We start from the raw sequence: 21,637 nt of genomic DNA, 5'->3' as shown, positions 1-21,637 counted from the left end.
TAGTTAATGCTATTGTTGTTTTATTTATTTTTACTAATGTCGAGTTCTAAAAAGCTGTACTAACAGTGAATGATAGATACAATCCCATTTTTTAAAATTTTATTTTGTTTTTAACTGACACATAATGATTGTAGACAATCCTGTCTGGGCTCTGCCTCCACTCCCCTGATAAATTAAAGATCAGCAGAAGGTGATAGAAAGAGTTTTTAAAATTGCCCCCAGGCTTGAATTTGGATAAACTCTCTCAAAGCAAGCAGGCTTATTTCTACCTGGTGTAAAAGTAAGGCCAAATTGTTTGGGCAATGGGTGAATGTTAACCTAAATAACAGAGTTTCAAAAGTTAACTTTAGCTTCAGTGATAAATCTAAGACAGCTTTAGCAAATGGTTTGTTTACTCACATACAGAGAAGCGGTCTAGAGTAGAGAGGCTGGGAAACATCAACCCTAGACTCAAACTGCCCATATTTTAATCTCTACTTTGACACTTACTAGCCTTATGGCCTTTGTAAAGTTATTTAACTGGACCTCAGTTTCCTCATCTGTAATATGGGCATAATCACAGAATCTACTTCACAGGCTAAAACAGAGTTATCCATGTAAGGCACTTAGTATAGCACCGCCAAATAGCACAGTCTTGAAAATTTCCGCTTGGCTAGTATCACCGCAATCTTTCCAAACACATCTGGAACAAGCATTTCCAGTAACATCATTTCCAAAATTGAAGGATGGTAGTTCAAGCTGAAAATCTGGATGCCATCTCTGACACTTCCCATTCCCCTATTTCCATATTTGTTCTGTCAATCCCTATTGTATTTTCTACCAGCAAAATAAATCTTAAAACATTGACTTATCTCTATCTCATCTTGTATCACTTCAGCTTCTGCTAGGCTCCACCACTCTTACTGGAAGATTACAAGGCACCTCTAAACAGCCTTCTTTGCTTTCATGCTTGCTACTCACAACAGTGTGTTTTTCTGGGAATATAAAACATGTTTACTGTAAGACTTGAATTCCTAACCTAGGCCTACAGGGTCCTATGGAACATAAACTTGCCCACCTTCATGCTCATGTCTTAGCAAGCCCTGTCTTCCCACTATGCTCTAGCCACACTGGCCTCCTGTATGTTCCTGAAACACCTGAAATGCATTCCTGCCTCGAGCCCTTTGCACTTGCTGCTGCATATTTTCTCCCTCTCGGGCTCTGCCAATGGTAAATCCTTTTCATCATTCAGGACTCAGTTCAAATATGACTGGGATATTTGATCTTCCCAGGTTATCTGTTTTAAGGATCCCCTTATATCACATCATATCACAGTTTTATTTCCACTGCAGCACCTTTCATGTTCAGAATTTACTTTGATAACTCAATTAGTTTAATCTTATCATCTGTTCCTCCCAACAAGAACATACATGGTGTGAGATGAAGGTCACGTTATTCTTATTCACCATTCTTATCTCTAGCACCTAGATCTGACTCTTATTCATAGTACATGCTCCTCCACATTGGAGGATCACATGCCTTGCTAACTGCTACTCAACTATCCATGAAAATGCTCCTTTGATCAAATATTCTTTTACCTGATACAGGCCACGGTGGTGGCAATATCTAAGTTGTCTGAAGAGAGAATAAAGCCAAGTGTATAAAATGGGGCAGAGATGAGAAGTCTAGATAATGCCCAATTCAATCCTCAGCAGATGCTGTCCACATTTACACATCACCAACCAGTTTTGCTTATATCTGTCCCTTGCACTTTCCTGTGATCACCACACAGCAGGCTGCTCAGTCCCTCACTGTTTTGTCCAGAGTGGTTAAAGCAGTGCTGGGTATGGACAAGCCCCTGGTCAATATGTTTAGAATGAATGAGTGAAGGGCAAACAGAAGGGCTTTGATCATCAATTGGGTATAAACCATTGTCATACTTCCTATTATTAGGTTCAAAAACTGCTAAATCCTAACCATGACAATTAGCTAAATGCTTCTCAGTTTGAACTTGGAACCATTTTCTTTGTGCCTTTAATACTTCTCTAGGTCCATGTAAGTGGAAAATTGGGATATATAACCAAGGTAGACTCCAAGCTCCATGAATAGCAAGGATGATGGAACTGTTTTACTCACTACTGTATCTCTGGCCTCTAGCATAGTGCCTTGATTGTAGTAAATGCTACATAAGCAATTTTAAGAAATGAACAACCATTGGAAAATGCCTCTTCTGGTAGATGTGGCCAAAGTGTGATAAGTCAAAGCACTGATTTGGTTGTAAAATCCCCAGAGCTCCCTTTCTGAAGAAACTGGGTAAGTATATAGTGGAGTTACTTTCCTTTATTGGCCCAACAGAGGCATATTAAAAAAAAACCAAAAAGCTAAAAACTCCACAGACCTGGAATGTAGACACGGTCCTGCAATAAGTTCAGTGCAAGTCTTTGAGACATCTGTAATTCCACACTACTTTATTTAGAGTTTAGTATAATATGAAACTATAAATTTCTCCCTATCTCCCCAATGAGCTGCAATCCATCAAAATTTCTAAAGCAGCCATTCATAAAATTACTCATGGTGATTCTGCACTGGAAACGCCCACAAGGAAATAAGATTTCACTTGGGAGCAGACACATCCAGAAGTGATGACATGGATTAAGTTTTTAAATGCTAATCTTATCTCCTGCCAAAGCATTGGTTGACTCTTATCTGTCATCTTTACTAAAGGAGGCAAAACAATGCTCACAGAACGGAATTCTTTTTATGTCAGCCAGACCCATTCCTACTTTGACTAAAGAACAAAACCAGCTACCTGTTCCTCAGCATCACACTGGCAGAGTGTTGATGCTCCTTCTCTCAAGTGACTTCTTTGCAGGGAACAGAAAGTCCCATGCCAGACTGCTCCTGAGCTGACTCAATGACATCTCACCCTCTTCCCCAAAGCAGGCTGCATCACTGAATTTTCATGCTAATAATCATGACTGGTGGGAAGCTCTTTTATGCCAGTTCTTCACCACGAGATCCATGGAGTTTTGCCTAGTATTCTCTATAAAACCACTATGGAGGAGGAGACTCTGAATTCATTAGAGAACGAAAGATGCAGGACAGAAGTGAAAAAGATGAATTTTTACATTGTAGCAAGACAGGAGTGCTGGCATCACTCCTTCTATTATTATTTTGATTATTTTAAAAAATTCTGAGCTAACAATCTTCTAAGTAAATGTAAATTATTTTGCTTTTTGAAATTCACCCTCAGAGTAGATTTGAGAAGATTATCAATTAAGCCTCCAAGGTTAAAGCAAAAGAAGAATGTTTTAACATTTAAATAGACAATGTATTTCAAGGCCTCAAGCTGGGGGGTAAAAATAAAGAAAGGCACTTTCTTCTCAGGGCAGGAAAGAGGGTGAGTGGGTAACCATTTCAAGATAATCCTTTGAGTTTCTTTTCAAAACAGCTGCTTTGCTGAAGAATCAAAAAAGGACAGAGAAATGAGTGTAAACAGGAGACTGTTTGGATAGCAAAGAGATTCTCTCACCATATGGGAGAGAATGGGGATCTACCTCCTCAGGAAATGAAGAGAGGCCTTGTGAGCAGTATATCCAGCTAAATGAAATTAAAAAGATGTGCTTCAGCTGCTGTGTATTTTAAGTGCCAAATCTGCACAAACCATTTTATACATCTAGTTCATTGCTCAATTTTTGTACATTACCTCTTATTGATGTTCCTTTTATGGAGCTTTTGTTTGCAAATTGAGGCAGGAGGTATGCTTTGCTCTCTGTGATACAATTCTATAAAACTTTAAGACATGTCAACTTTTCAGTTCTACACCGAAAACCAAAAAGCTTACCTGATTGAAAAAGAAAAAAAAAAGTAAAAATAGTCCATGCTACAAGGTTGCACAATTTTAAAAACTTTAGAACTTTGAAAACCTGGCGTCAAAAATTATCCCCAAAGTGAATTTTTGAAAGTCCACAAAATCTATGTAATGTTGCTAGAGTACCATATTATAAAGCACTATTATTATTGCTGGATCACTAAGACAATGGCTTCTAGTCACACGAGAGATGTGAAAACAGCACTTCTTGTTAATCCTTCTCCAACTTTCTTCCTCCATACTTAAGTAATCACTGATCTTAGGTATCAAAACATGATTTTTGTTAAACTCCTTAACCATATCTGTCTTAAATATATAAATGTAATGCAACAGGACCATCTAAACCTTCTCATATTGTCATATTTCTGTCTTTCACCATGTTCTAGAGTCTAGAAAGAGATAATCCACGTCAGTATCCAAAAACCACAACAACATCCTGTGCTTCTTGCACTGGCTACCGATTAACCAGCACAAACTGTGAACAGAAAATATTAAAGGAAGCATCTTGAGTGTGGGTGAGCTAGGGAGGAAAAATCCATTTACTATATTTATAACAGACTTCTGAATTATTATGTATCAAAATATTATAAAAACCATGTTATCTAGGCAAGAGAAGATGACAACAGCACCAGTACCAAGCAAGGGATTAGGAACAAGCAGTTCAGGTTTGAGGACTGACAGAAGATGCTGAGCAACTTCTGCAACCTCTGTGAGCCCACGTTCCTCTTCTCTCACCCAGAGTAATCACACTATTACCCGCATAGTTGAGGAGAATTGGGGTAGAGAAACTACATAACGCACTTAGCTCAGGACCTGGCACAGAGAATGAGCATCGAAAATCAACATTTTCTTCATCATCATCACCTCTGTCCTAAAATCCTGTGTGGCTCTTAACCCCTCTGTACATCTTTAATTAGCGAGCGCTGATTGGCACTTGCCATTCAGCCTGTTGTGTTATTTCCTTAAAGAATGGCAAGCAATTGTCTCACCCTCTTCTTTTTTTAATTCACTGTCTTCATTCTGTTCTACCACCCCAAGTGCCCATTTATCATTTGTCTTTCCAGGGAGAATTATATTTGAATAATGCATGTATGTTTGTGTGGGGCAGAGTTACATGCATAGTAATACGCGTCTCCCATTGACATCAATGCGTGATAGTAATGTTCTAAAGCTCCTCCTACCTTCCAAGTCACCCTCCTTGGTGCCAACCCATGTGTCAACTAATGTCAGCAAGAATAAAATTGTTAAATGCCCAGGTCCATGCTTAGAATGTTTTCCCTCAAAGATACATCTGGCATGATTCATTAAACTCACAGTTCAGTTCAGAAAATCTTTATCAAGACTTTGATGCTGTGCCACTAGCTAGTGATAACAATGTGAAGCAATTTAGCCAGATAAGTAAAAAGATAATTTCAATGTAATGTGACAAGTGGTATGATTTAAAAAAAAAAAAAAATCTGTAGGAGCTCAGGGTAAGATCACTAAATACACAGTAGGGAATGGGGATGGGGAAGAATGGGGAAACAGATATCAGGGAGGGCTTCCTAGAAAGGAACCCTCTGAGCTAGACAAACAAAGGGGCTTTCAGGGCCTTTGAGAGCCAGTGCAGTGTTATGGGTATGTCACAGTGCATAGTTAAGTGACACTGGGATGAAATTTACCACTCAGGGAGTGGTGGAGATAAGCAACAAACCACAGAGGGCTTGTATGTTGTGCTGAGGGTTTGGACTTTGTCCTGCAGATAATGCAAAGTCAGTGGAAGATTTTAGCCAAGATAATGACACGGTCAGACTTCTGTTAATAACTCTAGATTGTGTGCATTAGAGTGAATCTTTAAAATACAGAATCTACCATTCATTTTGTTGGATAAAGAAATGGACATCTTCAGCAGGATGCCTAAGCCACATGCCAGTATAGTTCCCTATACCTGAATTTAGGACATGGATCTCGTGTGCTGTCAGCAGGCTCTTTTTCTGAACTTTCCTGAATTACCCCTCAAATACTAGGACACAAATATTCAAGGAAAGGTGCAAAACTAAGCCCTTTCTCAATCTAACTCTCTCCCTATTTACAAAAATAATACATGTCAATGTTTCTACCTCCTTCTCCTTTGGGCTTCAAAAGAATGGACTTATACATTTTTTTCTTTGTCTATGTCTAAAAGAGATTTCATATCTGTATAGCCTTGGCTCAAATTTTTGTGTTAGAGCCTACTCTGAACTGAACCCACAATCACTTCACACATTTCTGGTTTGGTAAATTAATCACTGAGGTATCCACAGGCAAAGATTCAGTCAAGAAACTTTAGAAACAAACTTTAGATTATAAAATGTTAGAAAACAGGAGCTGTTTTCTCTCTTTCACAAGTGCATTGAACAAGGCAGCACTCCATCAAAAGGAATATAACAGTTTAATGTTCTGTCAAAGAATGGAATGCTTGTTTACCTAAAGTAATGAACTGATAAAAGTAACTCGCATCTGTCTTGATTGATACAAAACTTACTCAAAGATTAACCTGGACAATCAAACCCTTACTCTAAACATAACTGACAAAAAAAATAAAACCTGAATTCATAATGGAAACACTTCCAAGCTGTTGATTCTACACACTTATTAAATCCAACACATGCAAAAAATAAAAATAAAAATAAAAACAACAACCAAAAACACTCTGAATGCAAAAATGCATTTTACTTGAAAGCAGCTAACATTTACCTAGGGTTTCTGGCATCTGTTCTGGTGCCAGCCCTTCTCATGTATCAGCTCATTTAATCCTCACAACCACCTTAGGAGTTAGACCCTAGTATAAACCCCATTTTACAAGTGAGAAAATCGAACATAAGAAGAATTAAGTGACTTAAAGGCATTCGATTTGAAGAGGTGACTCCAGTTCTATGAGTCTCCGAAGCTATTAATGATCATACTAAATGCAAAAAGTAATCTGAGAAGCATTTTGGAAGGCATTAATAAATGCAGAGGTTTCATGTATTTGGAAAGTTTATATTTTTCATCACTCAAGGCTTAGAAAAATAATATGACCCTAGGCCTCTGAATAAGACAGTATAGTCTTTAGAGCATTGCTCAATTAATTCCTACCTCTCTTGACTTTCTCAACAACTTGTGAGGTCGCCAAGATGTGTGTCAGCATCCTTAGTTACAAAGGTAGATGCTGATCCCTGTTTAGGCCCTTTGTTAATCTCAGTTCACAGTTATGCAAGTCCATTTCCCATAATCGCTCCTAACCTTGCTTGTTTCTCAATGACAATAGGTTTTAAATTATTACAGCCATCTTACAAAAAGAATAAACAGACACAGAGCGCTCCTAACCTTGCTTGTTTCTCAATGACAATAGGTTTTAAATTATTACAGCCATCTTACAAAAAGAATAAACAGACACAGAGCAGACAGTCTAATGCATACTGATGTATTTGTTGGGATAATCCATTCTCTAAACATTACAGGTACCACTTAGTAAGTATCACTTCTGGGTCAGACAACTTTCACATGATAACTCATTTAATCCTTGTATTCCTCCAACTATGTACTATCACCCTTGGAACCCCATTATACAGATGAGGATACTGAGGCCTAGAGAAACAAAGTAAATAACACGTTATGGTCATAATAACAGAGTTAGGATTTAAGACTCATTCTATCTAACTCCAAAGCCCTTTGAACACACGTAATTTAGTGCTTAACAGTATAGCAGGAAAACATGTGTTAAGTCTGAAAAATATTTTTTATAATATTACAATTCCATGAGTGCCAATCACAAACTAGGTATTCAACATATTATCTCTAGGTTAAAAAAGGAAGGAAGGGAAAGGATAAGGAAAGAAGGGAGAGAAAAAGAGTGAGGAAGGGAGAGAGAGAAGCTGCAAAGTATCATTCTTCCATTTTTGAGAAGGTTCAGAAAAGGTTAAGCAAAGTTAAATAAATTGCCTAAGATCCCATGATAAGCAAGAGTAAAGAGCCAGGGGTAAATCCTAGGTGCTTTCGACACAAAAGCCATGCTCTTCCCATTCTCCCTTGACAAGTGGCTATATTTCTATGGATGCTAAAAATGACTTCTCCACCCATATAGGGAAAAGTAGAGAATCGTTCACTGATTCAAAATGGGAAGGACTCATGTTCCATTCCCCCAATTCCAGGTATGGCAAAGAACTTAGGAATATGGGCTCTGGATTCAGATCACCTGGTTCCTAAGCCAACCCCACCATGGATTCGTTTCATGACCTTGGGAATATGATAGAAAGAAATAATTTTGCTCTAGTAAACTTTCTTGCGATTATAATTATACACATTTAGCTTTTTAAAAAGTTTTTGTTAAAGCAAGGAATAAAAACAATTAAATTACTCAGGACTAATGTGAATTTGAGGTTTGAATTACTTGGATAAATTGCTTCAACTTTCCTTCACTCAGGCAGTGGAGACTTTGCAATTAAAGCCACTTTCTTTAAGATAGGAGTCATCACTACTGATAAGCATCACCATTTGTTTAATGTTAATAACAACAGTAAACATTTATTTGGTACTTTGCATCAGGCACTGGACTAAGTGCTTTTTTATAGATTATTTTATTTAGTCTTCACGACCACCTGTGAGAAATGTACCATTGCTCACTCTATTTGGCAGATAGAGAAACTGAGGCTCAGAGGTTTGCATGCTTAGCCAACCAAAGCAGACCATCTGACTGTAGAGTCTGTTTGGTTAACCACACCTCTGTTCTGGCTTCCTCACCTGAATTCAGATGATGCCAGGACTTTCTAACCAACACTTTCATTTGTACTAAACTGCTATCGAGGACATTGTAAGGTGATGTTGCTGATAAGTATGCTCTGACAGTCATTTGTTTAAAAAAATTGTAACATTAATGCAGAAATTAATTTTTTTTTTACTATCAGTGCAGTTGGATTAATAATAAAAGGCCACAACATAAATGGCTGGTATCTTTAAAACCCAGACATAAGCCCAAAGACATTATTATTGAATAGTTTTCTAATATGATCACAGACATTTAAAACTGTCTTCCAGAACAGCATGTAAAGAGGGTCAGAGCAAACTGGTAAAAGTGATCTCTGAAATATCTTTCTTTTTCCAAGAAGTCATTTTGAAACACAACTTAAAAATATTTAAAAATCTGCCATCTGCCAACAAAGTACCACTTTATTTGAAAGACACCAAGGTGTTGGCAGTACTGTAATTCTCACATTCATAAAGTAAAATGGCATTTTTACAGTTTGCGATGGGCCTCCCCTGTAACAGTCAGGTGAGTCAGGCACAGGGGTTTTCAGGAGACGGCTCAGGAGACTGAGGCAGAAGAGGCTGGTGACGGAGCCCAGGCTCCCTGACTTGTGGGAGTGCTGGCGTGTTGCTTATCCACAACCATTTACACTTCTGGGCAATCCTGAGGAGGCTGGGTCAGATGCACCCTGTCCCTCAACCAGAAGACTCAGCTCTGCCTGCTCTCTGTCTTCCTGGTATAAGATTAAAACTCATGATCATCTCCACACTCAAATTCAAAAACAAACCAAAAAAAGAAGCTCAAGCCTTACAATCTGTATGTATATGCATGTGTGTCTAAATATGGGTGTATTATATTGTAGTGAATAAGAGGAATCTGGTCTTTAGAATTAAACATGCCTGGCTTCAAATGCAAGCTCTTCCACTTACTTGCACACTTTTTATTTTAATCTTGGGCAAATGTTCTTAATCTCTCTGAACTTTTTCTTTATTTGTTCAAAAAATGATGTCAATAATAATATCTACTCCACAACATTTTGCTATAATCAAATGAGATATATCTGTGCAATTTGTGGCATGGTCCCTCATCCATGGTGAGTAATCAACAGATATTAACTTATTAGCTAGTTTTATTATTTCCTTATTCAATAAACTACTCTTTCACTTCTTAGGCAGCTTGTCCTTTGGCCTATTTTGTATAACCGTTTCCTTTTACAGAAAGGGGGAAAAAGGTAAAGAAGATAAAATTGGGCAATTCTTTTTAAGTTTGCTAAGAGTGTTTTAACAGTGTTAAAGATAGGTAATGTACAAATAATGGAATTAAGCTATTAGTCTTTAAGGATTATTTTAATTCATTTATCCATGTAAGTACTATAGCAAAGACAGGAATTACTAACACTGAATTTACTTCTTACAGCATATGGATTTGCTGTAATGTTCCTTACTTTGCTATTCTAGCAGAAAAGGAACTGATTATCTATTAAGTGCTAGTTGCTATGGCATTAGACAGTCCATCTCTTTTAACCATCACATCAATACTACTACTAGATAATTACTTCTGTGCCCATTTTAAAGATTGGGAAAATGAAGTTCAGAGAGAAAAACATACTGAGGGTCAGTGCATGGCAAAACCAATACTACATTTCATCTATAACTCAGTCTAACGCTTGCTATGCTCTCCTGTGGTCTCCCAGTTAGTAAATGATGTTGCACAGTCACTGAAAACTAATGGTGCAACCTAACACATTTGTGTGTATTAACTGTTAAACAATTGTACCTAGTACAATTGTTAAAATTTTGCCCTTAAGAAAAGAAAGAATCTCATTAAAAAATGTGTTAGTACTTAACAACCTGAATCAGGCCTTCATTCTTTTTACAATGTTCCATGTATATTTACTGAGCAGCTAGTAGAAGCCACTCTGTGAAGTAACTGTAATCATGAAATTTTTGTTGTCCAAAGTATTTTACTAGCAGCTGTTTTTAATATCTGAATTATATTTGGTTTTGATTTAATGTTCTTGTAAACAGAAGGTGTATCTTTGAAGTACTGAATAAGCCACACTAATGCACTGTGGTTGTGCCAGCTGAATCTCTTTGGGTGATAATCTTGTCCATAAATACCCGGAATTGGCAAGGAAAACACCTTATCTTAGTTTCCTCATCTGTGAAAAGGGATTTAAAAAAAAATAGTACCTACCTCCCAGAGGAAAAGTTGTATGAATTAATTAATCTTGGAACTGTTTTCTACTAAGTGCCATTCTGGCATGATCTATTATCAGTACGGTTTGATTTTACGAGAGTGGTAGAAGCTATTTAAAATGGCTACACATTTAAATGTCAAACACTTGACACATATTACAGTAAATTTTATTCCAAGTTGAATCATTTATGTGTGACATTTGTATAGAAGTGCAAACAATAAATGGTTAAATCAGTTTTGGATTTAAAAGTCTAATTGTTTAAAAAGAAAAAAGAAAATAAATAAATAAATGCAAAGGGCTTAGAAAAGGTCCTCATATTGTGAGCATTAAATAAGGTCTTACTATTATTATTATTAAAAGCTATTTCTAATTTTAAATTAAAATTTTCTACATAAACATGAAATAAGTCAAGCCAGCTTTATAAAAGCCTAAAAATAACTTTAAAAAAAGGACACAAGTTGTTCAGATTGAAAAAAAAGAGAGAGAGGTACACTATTTTTAAAGTATTATTAGGGCATGGAGTACTATGGCTTCATTACATTACAAACAAATAGGTACTAAAGTTTTAAAAACACTTTCCTGGGCAGGGGTTAAGAATAAAAAGTGTATATATAATTTGTTACACAAACAATAGGAGAATTATATAAACTCTATTTTGTAGTTCTGTGCTTTTCTATGTAGAATTAATTTCATCCAAATATTTAAAACATTATGCTAATAACCTCCTTTTCATTTTTCATGAATGTTGCCTAATCCCTTCATTATCCACGCTTTTTTTTAGTTCCCATTTTGGGGTACCTGGAAGCAGAAACACCAGCCATTCCCCTATACTGTGATAATTTATCTTTCTAACAAACAGCAGAATGACATATGTGTCAGGGTCGGTCCTCTGCCTAACAGAACACATCAACGATCTCGTGGGTAGAGCCCACGAAATACAGCATTTTTCTAAAATCACCAGAGATCCAAACTAAAGCAATCACAGAGGTTTTGGTTGGTTATCAAAAAAGGAAATCTCTAATGTGTTTACCATTTCAGAAGCGTTAAATTGTAGGTTTACACAGAACCATAAATAATGATGGATGAGTGCTGAGGTTTGTTTTGCAATCCTTGAGTTTTTGAGATCACATTAGAAACTATTTTATATGAAAACATCTCTAGTCTCCCTTTTCCCCACTCCTCCATCTAAAGTTCTGCAGTGAATATAAATTTTGACAGCCATTACGTCCATGTGGGCAACACAACCCAGGAGAGTAGCTGGGCCTTTATAACAAAGCACACTTTCTCTGTAACACTCTTCTTGGAAGCCAAGGAATCTGTGTGTACTTTCACAAGGCAGTTGTTTGGGCACTGAGAAAGGGACCCCAAGTAAACAGTGGAAAATTGAGCACAGCAGGGCCCCCAGAGGTTCCTTTAGGATAGACAATCACTACGCAGTTGTAATTGTTACTACTACTCAAACGCATTCAGATGAAACAAGCCAATGATGAGATATGATCCAGGCCTGGGGCTGAGTAAAGACACTGAAATGGAAAGGTTGTTTGCTTCCGAAATTTTACTTCAAGGTGAAAAAGAGGCAAAAGTTCTAATCACCCACAGGGCTTTTGTTCAGAAGATGAATTTCTGCTCTTGAAAAGGCAACACAGTATGTGTATATGGACAAACACAACACCCCCCTCCAGGCTGTGCTCCTTCCTTCCAGGTTTGCACAGGGACACAATTATGCAGTGGGGATGCCCTTTCTGCAAAAGTGAACTGAGGCTTGCTTCTTCAAGTAAGCACTGCCAATGGGTTTGCTGTTGTCTTTTCAAGCCCTTTTGCATGGTCGCCCTAGAGAGCAAAGGCATTCTTTGCGAGGCAACTAGCAGATTTTTGAGTTGCTACCTATGTACCCGGAACACAGAAAAGCCTACCTAATTGCCCTCTTCCTAGTGTGACCATGTTCTAATCAGCAGCGCTCAAGAGCGCCAAGGCAACAGCTACGTGTGCAAAGTCAAGTGCTGAATTTCTGCATCCAGACAACTGAGAGATAGCTACTGCTATTTTTTTTATTTGTCTAGAGTATTGTCTCAATTCTGAACTTTGTTTTAGTGGGTGGCTCACTAGACTCTGCCAGCACTTGGAGGAAAAGAGCATTATTATCATGGCTCTATTTTCTGAGAAATCTATGGTCTCTTGGCTGATCTTTGAATACTTTCATGTCAATACCAAGAAAAGAACTGCCATGGCTTCTGACTTCTAAGAAAAAGCTGCTACTGGCTACTGGGTTTGCCCCGGCTCTCAGCAAAGGAAAGGAGGCAAGCAAGAGTTGTTCCAGGGGTGGTACTAGACCCTAGCAAAACCAGGGCAAGGAGAGACTTGGCAAAGTATCATCCATAGGAACTGTCTTTCTCTGAGGCTGCCTCCTCTATCCACCTATACTGCCACCTGCAGCTTCTCATCGTCACTGTCTTCCCAAAATTAACTCTAGGACACGATTCAGAGATACTAAGAGTTAGTGACTCTCCCAAGGTCACACACCTTGAGGCAGAGTGAAGGGCACAACCCGTTGCTCTGATTCCCCCAACCAATGCTCTTTCTCCTGCATCCTCGATCCTTCCTTGGTTTGCTCTCTTCCATTCCAACTCCATGCACACAGATGCTGCAGATGACAGGTGCAGAAAAGGCAGGCAAATAAAGGGAGGCAGCAGCTTTTGTAATTTATCTCCTTGGCTATCTGACTTTGCCTTAAAATTCTTCCTCACTTACATAACTTAAATTAGAAAAGAGAAAGTAAACATCCTCTTTAACCATGGATTTTGCTGAAATAGAAAGGTGTAAATACCATTCTAGTTATAGAGAGAAATATCAAGTAGCAGGTGAAATGGCTAAAAGTAGAACAATTCTAAATTTAAATCTCCTTCATTTCTCCCCATTGGCTCGTTCCTAATCATAAAACAATGATTATAATTTATATTCACACTGAGGCAACAGCTACATAAATTTCAGAACTCAGGGAAGCTTAAATGCCATCTGGTTCAAACCTCTATTCCACTAGTATCTTTAGAAATAGAGAATTTTAAAACCAGAAGGCACTTAGAAACCTTGTCCTACTTTGTCATTTTACAATTTAGCAAACTGAGATTCGAAGAAGTTCAGATAACTTCCCAAAGTCATATAACTTAATATCCAGGTTAAAAGAACTCAGTCTCCTAATACCCAAGCCAACATGCCAGCCTAGAAGAATAGTACAATGTAGTCAAAGGACAAAGAGAGCTACAATAAAGAACAGTCTTTCTTTAGATGACATATATTGTGATTTTAAAAGAACCGTGAGCCCTAATTATAAGAACATCATGTCCCCACATCTTTATTTTTTCTGTAGAGAAAGAAATAGGTAGAGATGGGATAATAACAATTCTCCCAAACTCCAGCCCCTGTAAACAGTTTTTAGTATGCCCATAATTAAGTGAAAAGGCAAACACATCTTGCTGCATCTATAAATCAGTAAGGCTACAGTCAATGGTTTCTATGAAACAAAGTCCATACAAAACAACTCTGAAAGCAGCACATATTATAAAAGTATTTTGGTGTTCCCTCAATTTGTTTTATAAATTGTTCTGACTACACATGTGATGAAGACCAAGAACAGAGTCTCCTGCAGCTGCTCATGATTCAAGTGCTAGAAAAGAAAAAGATCACTCCTCAGAGATTTATATCCACATGCTTTACCCTAATTTATGAAAAGGAACATTAAGATAATCCAGAAAAGAAAAAAAAAAAAAAGTCCCAAACTTACATAATGAAAAAAAATGTCACTGCATGTTGCCTGGTAAAGACAACAAAGACACCCTGCAGAAATGAATGCATGGCCTCACTGAGAAGGGCAAATGCAAGAACAACAGGGATAGGAAGCTGACCAAGACTCTTTAGTCTAAACTAAAGTAAAATAAACCCTTAGAATCATACAACTTCAAAAGCAAGAGTGTGAAAATATGAAACAGAATCAGTGACAGTGATATTTCCATTTTTCTTTACATTTGCTATTTTAATTCTCTCATTCATTTTTACTTTTAAAGAAAAACCTTAAAGAACTTGACATCTCTTATGCCCACATACCACTTTTGTTTTCACACATTCCTGGTTTGATGTGTGTTAATTACGGTCTATAAGGAGATATCAGCCTATAATGGGAGTCACTGAATCAATGGGTCTAGATTCAGGCAAACTTGGTCTCTGTGCTTTGCTACTTAAGCAGCATTTACCTGCAATGGCCAGTTTTACTCTGGTTTATAAAAGTTAGCCAGAAGGCATCCTCTTCTCAGGAACAGTAAATTCACACTGTAACTACAGTAAGCCTCTGTGCCGGTATAAAGACATATATAAAATCTCATTTAGTCCATACAACCACCATGTGAGAAAAATCTTTATAACTAATTTATAATTATCATAAAGATTTTAAACAGGAAATTTCAAGAAGTTTAACCATTTGCCTAAAGTCATTTGTCTCACAAGTGGTAAAACAGGAATTAAAGTCTAGGTTTTTGGAGACTAGAGCCTAGAATCCTTCCACCAACCATATTTTAGGTGTTCCTCAGACACGGAAAGGGAAGAGCACACCCAGTGGAATTCACCAATCCATGCAAGAAACCTACAACACTCAAACTTGCTATTTGGGCAAGGATTTTTTTTTTTAATGTAATTTATGATGACGGGAAGATTTCAATCACCTATTATTAAAATACAAATGTTACTCACAATTTGCTATCTTCAAATCAGCAGTTAGACATAAATAAAATTTAGCAATTTTAATTGCTTTGGCCCAGACTTTCAGATTTCCATATGGTTATTTTCCTTGTTTTATGTTAAATGTAATTGACTTAACACTTGGGTTTTAAAGTCTTGGCAAAATGTATCAATTAAAAGCTACATAAATTAGAATTATTCAAAGCACACATTCCATACTGAGTGATCTTAAAAACAAGATTCAAAAATGCTCTTTTCATAAATATGTTCATTTTTTTTTCTATAAAGTAAACTTGCATCGTCACCCCATGACAAACTTCATACAGACAAAAAGTGGATATTTTCTTTGGAGTAGCAAAAATTAACATTCTATTTGCTTCTTCTCTGAGAGCAAATGTGCCTAAAATGGCCTTTTGTTTATAAGATGAATCTTTCCTATCTCAGTATTTCTGAAACTGACAGCAGTCAGGACAACTCTCACACACCATCCCCAAACTAAAATGTAAGCATAACATCGATAAATGCGATAGCTGGCACTTTAAACTGATGGCACTTTTAACCAAATCTTAATCAGTGTTGCAAGATGTGGCACCCCAATTGTTATTTAATATACCAGTATATTGGAGTATTGTTTAAAAAATCATTATATATTGAAAGAGATGGTCTTTCTAAGCCAGACCCACAATCCCCTTTAGAAACTGTAAAATCACAGAATATGTATAAAATACAATCAAACAAAAATCTTAAAAATGCAAAATACATGCACTTCTATGGACTTGTGATTAAATTTATTATCACAATTGCTCCTCATGACTATTGCTTATGTAATTTTCCAAACACTGAAGTTCATCACTGGGGCTAAATAAAAGAATCATTCATCAAACCCCAAGTAGTTGTTGATGGAATTTTCACACTTATTTAGCTTGACTGACAGGCCAGAATGCCTAGTGTCCCTATGATTCTTAGAGAGCTATGCAATTCAAATTAAAGTCCTTTTAAAAATATTGTTAAATTCTCTTTTTGTATATTGAGTATTGGCAGACTACAGAACCAGCTGCCTTATAATAGAACTCTGGTATTGATACCATGTTTATAAACCACTATTGAAACTACTTAATATTAATAGATATTCTTCCTTCACAAGTATAACATGAGATTCAGAACGACAACTGATCCTACTTCTTAGCGTACAATTTACTTATGCTACTCTGCATCCATGAAGAGTGGCATGAAAATTTCTTTGTAACTTTTGGATTAGAAAATTTGACAATATGAAAGAGGATCTAATCCTCTCCTCCATTTCCACAGATTATTTGATTGACTCTGTGCTATTTCCAGTGTCCCCTTTTTCAGTGACAGGAATGTGGGATTGCTAGAAGTATCCTTAAGGGAAACCTTGAAGGTCATTAGATCCAGGGAATGAATGCCTTCATTCAACAAAGGCACTGCCCGCCTTTGCCTGCGAGCCCTTTAACATCAGCAAGTTCCCCCAAAGGGCCTGCACTTTAACTTGGTCTGAACAGGTCACATTTCTAAAATACTTAGCTGTCTCAAATGTCTCTGGTCGGCAGCATTGGGTCACCAATGCCACAGCCACAATGTTTCAGGCTAGATTGACCTCTTTCTAGTTTTCAATGGAATTATTCCATGTAATCCGATTTACACAGCCATTTAATCAAAGCGAGAAAGGAGATTACAGAGCTCACATTTGTTTTGCAAAGCAAGGGTGCAAGGATCATCAATCCTACTGATTCTCAAAGTGACTTGATAGTGCATCGCCCTGCTTTGGAGTGTTGGACATTAACCTGATCTGTCTCCTGTGTTCTTGTTTAAATAGAAAGGTTAGGCTCTTTTCCTGAACTAGAAGGTAGTGGCTTCTCCACCCAGACCTCACCACTACCATTCATGTGAGTAGATGCTACTATAAAAAAGGAAGCTTCCCTACCCCTGCTTATTATTCCACAAAGCACAAAGCTTGTACAAATCAAGATATTACAATAACAATTTTCTTTTGTTGCAAGAATCTAACATCTTCATTTCAGCAGCACACTGTGGTGACCCCAGGTGTGGTGTTTAGTGCTTTCCCTAAAAGCTAACCTGCTTGCAAGAGAGGAGATAGGCACTCCTCTTACAGAGTGCTCTAGAAACTGCACAAACCTTTTTAGCCAGGCAGTGTCCCTTCCCCATGTCTTTTCCCACACAGGTGCAACGGGCTAGAATATTTTCTTCCTAATGTGTACATTTCCAGGCCTAGATACCTATTTAAAATATCATGCTAAGCAGATCATTTAATAAAGCACTTTCAACACATCGATGCCTTCATTCTAACCCCCCCCATTTTCCTTTTCCCCCACCCCTTCAATACATGTCAGGAATTGCAATCTCCGATAGAACCTCTGGGGGGTGAAAGGGCAGCCTTACTCAACTTGAGGCAGATAACACAGAACAATTCCTAAGGGGAGAAGTGAGAAGAGGTAAGAACCCAGAGTTATGAAAAAAAAAAAGGAAAAGAAACTGTGGATGGGGTCACCGTGGCGGCCCTTTCCAAACGACGAACCAGATACTTGTTTCAAGAGGAAAAAAATCTAATTGTACCCTTGGGCGGTGCTTTACCCACAGTGCTTTATGTATAATGCACAATTTAGCAGCACTGGGAATTATCTCAATAACTATCATTAGAGGTGCCCATTTAAAAAAGAAAAAAAACCTTTTCTCTTTTGTAGTGAAAGGAGCATGCACTGTGCACGCACTGTGGCGGTATCTGGAGCTCTGGGGAGAGCCCACCCAGAGCCATAAACTAGGCAAACACTGCGGGAGCCAAGTTTCCCGGGCGGGCCCGGCGGAGAGCGCTGCCGCTTAGGAGCTCCAGTTGGCTTCGCTCCCGCGGCTGCACCCGCATCCGCGCCCATCTCGGGGCTGCACAGATAAATCTGAGCCAGAGAGTGAGCCAGGGTGGTGCGTGGGGAACTGTTTCATAACGTCCCGGAATTCACGGGAAAACGTCTCCTGTGCAAAAGACATGCCTTCCCGGGATAACTTAAACCGTCCAGCCGGAGAGTCGATCCCTCCAGCAGACGGGAAATGCGGTTTTCGACTGACAGCTCCAATCCTAACTGCTGCGGCTCCAAACTTGACACGGGCTCCCTCTCTTCCCTCCCACTCCTTTGCTCCCGGGCTCACCCGGCCGCACGGCTCCGGCTCGCACACGACGCCCGCCTCCCCCGCACCCCCTTGGCTCACCGGGCGGGCACGGCCCCCCACGCCCCGGCGGCCGGTCTCGGGGCGCGCCGGCCTCCCGGGGGGCTCCAAGCGCGATTTCCTTGGCGAGCCTGCGAGCTCCCAAGCGCGTCCTACTCACTTGTGTCTTCTTCATAAGGAAAGGCAGCGCTGCGATCCAGCCCAGGCAGCGGTGTGGCGACTCCGTTCAGCTGTTCTGGAGCTCCAGCATATCGCACGAGCGGCGGCGGCAGATAGTCCGTGCATTGGGCAGCCCGTGCGCAGCGCCCTCCCCACTGCCCGTGCTCTCCGCGGCGCTCCCGGTCCCGGCGCGAGGCGGCGAGTGAAGCCCGGGCCGCCGCGCCGCCGGCGCTTTTATAGAGCTCCCTCCCGCCTGCTCAGGACACGCCTCCCAGCCTTCCGGAGCCCCGGGCGGGCGAGATGCCGGCGAGGGCGCGGGCGGAGGCTCGGAAGGGCTGCCAGAGCACGGCAGATGTCCCAGAAGTTGGACGCGTTGGACCAAGCGCTTCCTCTCGCCTGGGGCCACCGGGCGCGCGCCGGCGGGAGGCCCCGAAGGCGCGGGGACAGGCTCGGCAACCTGCGGCCGCTGCCGATGCAGCGCTCTGGGCGCCGCGAGTCCCAGCCCGGCCTCCCGGCTCCGCCAGGGCTCACCTGGCACCGCCCGGGGCCAGAGCACCTCGCGCGCCGGAGAGGGCCCAGCTCCTTCTTTGATGTGGAGTTGGCGCCGGAGAGCGGAGCTCTTGGCTCTGGGCAAAGAATTCACCCCGCGCCACCTTAGGGAAATAAAGTTTAATCGAGATCTATAGTTAGGCCATTGTTTTACCCCCTCTATTTTTTTTAAACAATTACTTTAGTGAATGAATATTTGATAATTAAAAGAATTGTTGACTCAAGGTTAAGCATTGATAAGGGAGATGCTATTTTCAGAATGGCTTGCTGCTATGTCTTTAGAAACTAAGATTGAAAAAGAAGCTATAGGTTATTAAACTTTCAGGTTGCCAACACAGCAAGGGTTTTGAAAGCAGTACTTTTTTGTTAGAGGAATTTTTGAAATGAGAAAGATAATGGAACAATAATAACAGCTAACACCATTATGTGATGCACTTATTTATGTCCCAGATGCCATACTAAGAACGTCACATAAATTATCTCATAAAATCGTTTCCACAAACCTCCTGTTAGGTCCTATTATTTTTATTCCCATTTTGTGGATGATGACACATAGGGAGTTTAGAGTGTTTAATTTCCTTGGACAACCACAGCTAGTAAATAGCAGAGCTCTGATTTAAATCTATGGCCTTTAAAAAATACTTAAATCAAATATTTTATTGATTCTCCAAAATGCTCCTTTGTTCTTACAACTGGAGAACATTAGAAAGCATTTTATTAATTTCTTAAAAGAAAATGGTAAGGAGGTATTAACATCAATAATCTTTGGGAGCAAGAATAATGTGTGAATTTATGAATTAATTATTTTAATAAGAGTAGGATTTCAAATTTGCCTTGATTAGTTCAGGTGCCTTTGTTAAATATGAATATGCCAAATCTATAAACATGAGAGAAAATAGATTTTGAAGCTCATTCTATCAGTTTCCTTTTGTTTTCTATTGCTGCTATAACAAATTAACACAAATTCAGTGGCTTAAAACAGCACAAATTTATCTTAAAATCAGAGATCAAAATTCCAAAATGGCTCCCATTGGGCTAAAGTCAAGGCTGCATTCTTTTCTAGAGGCTCCAGGGCAGAATCCTTGCCTTCCAGCTTCAAGGGCTATTCTCATTCCTTGACTCATAGCCCCCTTCATCTTCAAAGCTAGTGATGGTGTGTTGACTCCTCACATCAAACCACTCTCATCTTCCTTCCTGCCTGGCTACCACTTCTAAGGACCTTTGTGATTACATTGGTCCCACCCAGATAATCCAGGATAATCTCCCCATTTTATGGTTAGTTGATTAGTAAACTTAATCCATCTGTAACCTTAATTCCTCTTAGCCATTTATCTGCCGTTTAACAAAACATTCACAAACTCCAGGATTTAAGACGTGAATGTCTTTGGGGGCCTACATTCTGTCTACTACACTCAGTAGTTAACAAGTTTGGGAGAACAGGAGTGGAAGTATGGAATCAGTATGTCACTGTGCATGCTTCATTGAGTGCTTCACTGCAAGTAGCTTCAGGGTTCCCCAACTAGAAGACGACCTCCTTCTCCATGGTTGACAAAAATAAATATTTAAGGAAAGGACCACGAGAAAAGTTGAAAGTATTAAATAATTGCTTTTACATTCAATCACAAAGGTGCTGCAAACCATTTTAAACAGAAGTAGAAAGAGGGCTAAAAACAGCAGCAAATAACGACAGTATTGGGAAATCATTTGACTGCTGACTCTTCCCTGGTAGTCCCAATCTTAACACAACCAGCCCTTGGGTATAATTTTGCTTTGCCAGGATCTTCCAAACATCTGCATGTGTATTGTACACAAAGAGCTATGTTTCTGAAATTTATCATTATGGTCTAATGGAAACAGAAATAATATTGAGGAAGGTTGGTTGTATTTCAGATTCTAGTGCAGGCTCTAAGACCTTGCCTCAAATCAAGGGTTTAAGCAGTGTGGCATCCATAAACATAAATTCCCCAGATTATTTTAGATGGCACACAGATGAACATTTTTGTTTATCAAGTGAGAATATATTAAAATGTATATTTAAAAAATGTCTATTGATAGCACATCAAACATGATTCCAAGTTGATACTTACTTAAAATTTTTTTATATATTAATTACTTTTATTCAGAATTAGTATAAATATATAAAATATCCAAAAAAGTTGCTTAATTTGGATATCTGAGGCCTAGCAAACATTTGTTTCCTTTTTTTAATGAT

General features: G+C 39.0%; 1 protein-coding gene across 2 annotated transcripts in view; it reads right to left on the bottom strand.

Moving 5' to 3' along the window:
* Positions 1-19,087, bottom strand: part of KITLG (KIT ligand) — an 82,859-nt gene extending 63,772 nt beyond the window's left edge. The window contains exon 1 of one of the 2 annotated variants that reach the window (XM_045553277.1): positions 18,878-19,087. In XM_045553277.1, the coding sequence (XP_045409233.1) occupies positions 18,878-18,892 (15 nt within the window). In that variant the 5' untranslated portion in view covers positions 18,893-19,087. The remainder of the gene's footprint in view (positions 1-18,877) is intronic. The other variant, XM_045553278.1, reaches the window with a different exon arrangement.
* Positions 19,088-21,637: the final 2,550 nt, after the last annotated feature.

The sequence above is a fragment of the Lemur catta genome, chromosome 6 (genome assembly GCF_020740605.2).
Source record: "Lemur catta isolate mLemCat1 chromosome 6, mLemCat1.pri, whole genome shotgun sequence".
NCBI lineage: Eukaryota > Metazoa > Chordata > Mammalia > Primates > Lemuridae > Lemur > Lemur catta.
This window is presented reverse-complemented; position numbering and strand designations above follow the sequence as displayed.